We start from the raw sequence: 7113 nt of genomic DNA on the forward strand, positions 1-7113 counted from the left end.
AGATTCAGACTGGGCATCTTGCGTGGAAACACGCCGCTCCATCACCGGTTATTGCATCTTCCTTGGTGATGCCCTTATATCATGGAAATCTAAGAAACAAACAACCATCTCTCGCTCGTCCTCCGAAGCAGAGTACAGAGCTCTGGCAGCAACGGTCTGTGAGGCACAGTGGATTACATATCTCCTCACAGATTTGCAGATGACTCCTGAAAAATCGGCAAACATGTTTTGTGACAACCGCTCTGCTTTAGCTATGGCGGAAAACCATGTATTCCACGAAAGAACGAAACACATTGAGATAGATTGTCATCTCATCCGGGAGAAAGTATCAAATGGATTGATCAAACTGCTGCCAATCTCATCACAGAACCAAACAGCTGATGGCTTCACGAAACCGTTACCTGCTCCGCAGTTCAATCTATTTGTCTCTAAGCTGGGCATCCAAAATTTGCATGGTCCAGCTTAGGGGAGGGTAACAGAGGGTGCTTAGTGAAAGGGTAGAAGAGACTTTTACTCTCAGATAGGTTGTTGATAGGTGGTTACAACCGTTCTTGATCCTTCTGCATGTATATATACTTTGTCCATCTTCCCGCAATGTGATCAGTTACACACCTCATAACATGAAATAATACACTTCTTCTTTCCCTCTTTCTGTTTGCTTCTCTCTCTCTCGATAAATACCTCTAAGAAGCGCCCATGCTTCTGCTGCATCCGCAGAACAGGTCCCAATGCAGCAGGTGAAACCTTTTATCTAGTCACCCCTGGCATTTCTAGCTAGTCCTCCACAGCCTGCCCTATTGTTGTAGGGGTTTGTACTTCCATCAACGTTGATCTTGAGCCAGTGCTAGGGTGGCTTGGACCAACTAACCCAATTCCAGACTCCATTACCCTCCAAGTTATTCGGCCCTGATGCTTTTGAGAAGGCGGCATTGATCTCAGAGACCTAATTTTGTAGCCAAGTTACTGTTGGGAAACATTCAAGGTAAAAGGCCCTTTGTCCTAATTTTGTGGATAGCCATATTCTTGTCTTACATGTGTCCTTTAATGCATGGTTCTCTCCTCTTTTGTGGCTGGTAAGGATTAATGTTGTTATAGCTAAATAGTATATAATAGTTTAATCCATTGCTAATCAAAACACACTTGAAAATTATCCTCTCTACTCTCTACAGAGCTACATCCCAACATTCTAAGCTTATAATATACATTAACAGGTTTGGTGGCTTGTTGATTCTATGTGTGTCTGTCAAAAGCATACGATAGCCCTGGTCTAAATGCCTTTAAGGTAGTGTTTTCAAAACACGACACAGAATTGTTACTACTCTTTCATATTCACATATTCCTAAAACCAGCCTCTATCAAACTTACACGAAGAAGACTCCAATCAATCTTCTTTCATTCATACACGTTCAGGGGTACAACAATTAAAAGCATTTATCTAGTTATCATCTTATGGCGATGCCAGCGAAAACAAACTCTGATGTCTCCATCGTCGAACCTCTCACTAGTGGACTCAATTACCGAAGGTGGTCAACAAAAATAATCATGTTCTTGGAAGACAAAGATGTTGACTATGTAATCCATACTGATCACTCATCATTCAGCCCGGCTACGCACTCCACGTCTACAAAAACTCATAAGCAAACTGAGAAGGACGATTCGCAAGACACGGCTGTTTACGCCACTCCTGATCCTAAGGCACCTGCACCAACGCCTCCAGCTACATTATCACAGGTTAGTGTTAGATTTGAAAAGGACAACAAGACTACTCGAGCAATCATCTTGCAACGAATGGCAAATTCTCTGTTCGACATGTTTTCTGGCTATAAGTCTGCCAAAGTCATTTGGGACTTATTACGCCAGAAGTATGGTACAGACGATGCTGGTAGGAGAAAGTATGCAGTGGGCCATTGGATGAACTTCAGAATGAACGACTCGAAATCCATCGTTGAACAAGTGCACGAATTTGAAAACTTGGTTGCAGACATGACCGCTGAAAGAGCTAAGGTAAATGATGTTTTTCTGTCTGGTGCCCTTATTGAAGAATTACCCGACTCCTGGCTTGATTTCAAGAAGAAAATGAAGCATGAAAGGGGCGACTACACTCTACAACAGCTGATCAACAGCCTAAACATAGAAGAAGAAAACCGCCTTGTACTCAGGTCAGCTACCCTTTCTAATAATGTAAAAGCTAATATTGTTGAGTCAAGTGTTGGTTTTGACAGACCAGGACCTAATGATCATACTAAGAACCACAAACGATGCTTCAAACAAAACAACAATAATCAAGTCAAGAATGGCAAAATTCAGAAGAAAGGAATAGGTCCTGGATGTTTCGTTTTTGGGAAGCAAGGCCATCGCGCTACACAATGCTACTTTTGCAAAGGCGTAAATCAGAACACAAAAAAGTCTGACAACGGGGGGACCAAAAATCAAGCTCATCTGATTGAAGACACGGACAACACGGAAGTGGTAGCAGTCGTGATAACTGAAGCTAATATCGTTGGAGATCTAGAAGAGTATGTCGTGGACACTAGAGCATCTCGCCACTTCTGCAATAACAAAGATATGTTCAAGGAGTTTGAACCTATCACTGAAGGAGAACAAGTGTTCATGGGAAACTCTAACGTCTCCCAGGTAAGTGGTAGAGGCACTGTAGAACTAATGTTATATTCTGAGAAGCAGTTAATGTTGAAAAATGTGTTGTATGTCCCTTCCCTTCGTAGAAATTTGATTTTCGGGGCCTTGTTGAACAGGGTCAGGATTAAAATGGTTTTTGAGTCTGACCGTCTGGTCATGACTTGCTATGGGAAATTTCTTGGGAAGGGACACTTACGTGGAGGACTTTTTGTGCTAGATGTTTCTGTAATTAGGCCTAATATGTTTGAGGGTCGTGATGCGACCTCCATTTATGATTTTCTTCCAAATTGGCCTATTATAGGCAATAATAATAATGGTTCTCCTTCTGCTTATATCACTATCCCAGTTAATATTTGGCATGATAGATTAGGGCATGTTGGTACAAAGTGTTAAAATATATTAAAAAGCATGAACTTGTTACCAAACTTGTCTTGCGATTCTTTTACTCAATGTGAAACATATGCCGAAGCAAAATTTGCTAGAAAATCTTTCTTCTATGTAAATCATCATACAACAAGTGTGTTAGAATTGATTCATTCTGACTTAGCTGATTTTAAAAATACGCAAAGCAAAGGTGGAAAACGTTATTATATTACGTTTATTGATGATTTCTCTCGTTTTACAAAGATTTATCTATTAAGATCAAAGGATGAAGCCGAACAAAAATTTATGGTTTTCAAAACAGAAGTAGAAAACCAATTGGATAAAATGATTAAAAGGCTTCGATCCAACAGGGGAAGAGAATATAAAGCAAATACCCTGAAAAAGTTGTGTGAATCCTCTGGCATAATTCATGAAGTCACTGCCCCTTATACTCCCCAACAAAATGGCATAGCTAAAAGAAAGAATAGAACTCTCAAAGAAATGATTAATGCCATGCTTATCAGCTCAGGTGTTTCAGACTCCTTGTGGGGAGAAGCTGTTTTGACAACTAACCACATTTTGAACAGAATACCTCATAGGGGATTTGAAAAAAAAACCCCTATGAGTTATGTAGAGGGTATGCTCTAAACCTCAAATACTTTAAAGTGTGGGTTGTTTAGCAAAGGTTGGACTTCCATCCTTCAAAAGGCCCAATCTGGGACCTAAAACAATAGATGTCATCTTTGTTGGGTATGCTGAGAACAGTGCTACTTACAGGCTTATGTGTTTGGAAAATCGCTCTATGTGTGAGTCCAGAGATTCTATATTCTTCGAACACTTATTTCCTTTAAAGAATTCTCTTGATTTATCTGTTGACAGAATTCAAAGCAATGAAAATATTGTGTTCCCTAGAAGTACAGATTATACTGATGAGCCTCGAAGAAGCAAAAGGCAAAGAATTGAGAAAAGCTTTAGCTCTGACTTCATAACGTTTGTAACAGAGTTGAAAGACCTAAATGAGCTATGTGATCAGCTCATTTGTCAACTAGTGTTAGAAGAAAAACCAAAGACCTTTGAAGAAGTCATACGCTCGGTCGACTGCACATTATGGAAAGAAGAAGTCAAGAGTGAGTTAGACTCTATACAGTCGAACCTCACTTGGGAATTGGTCAATCTACCCAAAGGGTGTAATCCAATTGCCTGTAAATGGATCTTCAAAAGAAAGTTGAGGCCAGACGGGTCCATTGAAAGGTTCAAAGCAAGGCTAGTAGCAAAAGGCTATACTCAGAAGTTTGGTGAAGATTATTTTTATACCTATTCACCAGTAACAAAAATTGCAACCATACGCGTTATCTTTGCTCTAGCCTCTTTACACAGGTTGATAATCCATCAAATGGACGTGAAAACAGCTTTTCTAAATGGTGATTTAGAAGAAGAAATCTACATGGAACAACCTCCTAGATGCATAGAGCCCGGCCAGGAAGAAAAGGTATGTAGACTCAAGAAATCTCTTTACGGCTAAAAACAAGCCCCCAAGCAGTGGTATGAAAAATTTCATAAAACTTTGATAGACCTGGGTTACTCCGCTAACCGGTCAGATGTCTGCTTATATACTAAAGAGATAAAATCCAAAGTTGTGATTATATGCCTCTATGTAGATGATATGCTAATTTTCAGTTCAGATATTGAAACAATAAATGAGGCTAAGAGAACACTTTGTGAAAATTTTGATATGAAGGATCTGGGTGAAGCCGACGTGATACTCAGAATAAAGGTTACAGAAACCAAAACGGGCTACCTTTTGTCCCAAAGTCATTATACAAAAAAAACTTCTGAAGAAGTTTGAGAGTTATGATGTAACCCCGGCTAAAACCCCTTATGATCCGAGTATCAAGTTGTCAAAGAATGCTGAGGCTAGTGTGTCTCAAGAAAAATATGCAAAAATAATTGGGAGTCTAATGTTCCTAATGAACTATACTAGACTTGATATTGCATTTGCAGTGAACAAGCCCAGTCATTACACACACAACCCAAGTGCTCCACATTGGGATGCACTGAGACAAGTACTTCGGTACCTCAGAGGCACGGTAGATTGGGGACTTAACTATACAGGGTACCCAGCTGTGATGGAAGGGTTCTGTGATGCGAGTTGGGTGAATGACAATGTTGATGTAAACTCAACCAGCGGATATGTGTTCACCATGTGTGGTGCCGTTGTATCGTGGAAATCAACTAAACAATCATGTATTTCTAGATCAACTATGGAATCAGAGTTCATAGCGTTAGATCTAGCAAGCCAAGAGGCTGAGTGGCTGAGAAATTTACTGGCAGACGTGCCATTGTGGGGGAGTCCAACTCCTGCTGTACCTATACATTGTGACTCACAGACCGCGATCTGTGTTGCCAAAATAGTGTGTATAATGGGAAAAGAAGACACATAAGAGTCAGGTATGAGTCTGTATGGCAGTTAATGCTGAACGGGGTGATCACAATGGAGTTTGTGAGATCTGAAAGGAATATAGCAGATCCTCTCACAAAAGGCCTGAATCGAAAGGCCATCCTTTAAACATCAAGGGAGATGGGTTTGAAACCTGGTGAAGTAAGGAATTCATGATAGAATCCACATCTGTGGTCAAACGAAGTCATAGAAAGACTTACACCTAAATTTGTAAGTGCATACTGTGTAGCCTGAATGGGTGGTCTGTGTCAAGACAGACTTGAAAGATTTAAAGTCTATGCTGAGATAGACTAAGCAGGGAACTTCAAGGTCAAAGTATCTGACCTCTCAATATTTGTGGTTCTAAAGTTAACCCGCACATATAAGTTCAAAATTTAGTTATCCGATGAGTTCAAGAGGCAACTCACTCCCGGGTAGTAAATTACTTAATACTGTTGCATGTCAGTTCAAGTTTTCACCCTGGCATAAAGGTTAACTCTTGTGGTTAAGCTCATATGTGATCCAGTCCAGCCTTGTACCTTTAAATGTGTGGGGGATTGTTGGGAAACATTCAAGGTAAAAGGCACTTTTTCCTAATTTTGTGGATAGCCATATTCTTGTCCTACATGTGTCTTTTAATGCATGGTTCTCTCCTCTTTTGTGGCTGGTAAGGATTAATGCTGTTATAGCTAAATAGTATATAATGGCTTAATCCATTGCTAATCAAAACATACTTGAAAACTATCCTCTCTACTCTCTACAGAGCTACGTCCCAACATTCTGAGCTTATAATATACATTAACAGATTTGGTGGCCTGTTGATTCTGTGTGTGCCTGTCGAAAGCATACGATATCCTTGGTCTAAATGCTTTTAAGGTAGTGTTTCCAAAACACGACACGAAATTGTTACTACTCTTTCATATTCACCTATTCCTAAAACCAGCCTATATCAAACTTGCACGAAGAAGACTCCAGTCGATCTTCTTTTGTTCATACACGTTCAGGGGTACAACAGTTACCACCTCCAAAGCCACTAGCACATAACATCGAACGAAACTCTCCGACGATGCAATCTGCTGTCATTCCAAAAATTCTTAAACTTATGTCCACTTTTTTTTTGGAATATTCATAGATGAAAATTCATAATTTTATAGTTGTGACTTATATTTATAAAATATATTAACATGGGCATTTGGTTTAGTGGTATGATAAGTGGGCCGACCTGCTCTATTAGGCTTGATCCATTGTGAGCTTTTGCGGGTTGACTCGTTAAGCCCTGCAGGCTTTTGGTTTTTTTAATTATAAGTGTATATATTCATGTGTACACATGAATGTATATATATATATATATATATATATTAAAAAAAGTGGGCTAGCGGGCCTTAGAGGGCTAGGCCCGCTCCTTCGCAGGCCCTTGTTTTTTAGCCCTAACCCGCCCCATCACGGGGCGAGTGCGGGCCAACCCATGGACTTCGGCCCACTTTGACAGTACTATGTTACACATAAAACGCATATGAACTCAACTCTTGTAGTGTGGATTCAACCCATTGGAAAGAAAAATACATATTTTAATTGAATTTGTCAACATTGGAAATCGTAGTAAAAATATACATAAGAATGTGTAGACCTATTTGCCACAAATTTTCGTCTATTTATTTCATGGCTTTCTTTTTTTT

At 39.8% G+C, this 7113-nt stretch overlaps 1 protein-coding gene across 1 annotated transcript; it reads left to right on the plus strand.

Moving 5' to 3' along the window:
- Positions 1-1455: 1455 nt before the first annotated feature.
- Positions 1456-3030, plus strand: LOC115999491. The gene has a single exon (XM_031239339.1). The coding sequence runs from the start codon at positions 1456-1458 to the stop codon at positions 3028-3030; it is 1575 nt and encodes a 524-aa protein (XP_031095199.1).
- The last annotated feature ends 4083 nt before the right edge of the window (positions 3031-7113 follow it).

This window comes from Ipomoea triloba, chromosome 12 (genome assembly GCF_003576645.1).
Source record: "Ipomoea triloba cultivar NCNSP0323 chromosome 12, ASM357664v1".
In the NCBI taxonomy this organism is placed as follows: Eukaryota; Viridiplantae; Streptophyta; class Magnoliopsida; order Solanales; family Convolvulaceae; genus Ipomoea; species Ipomoea triloba.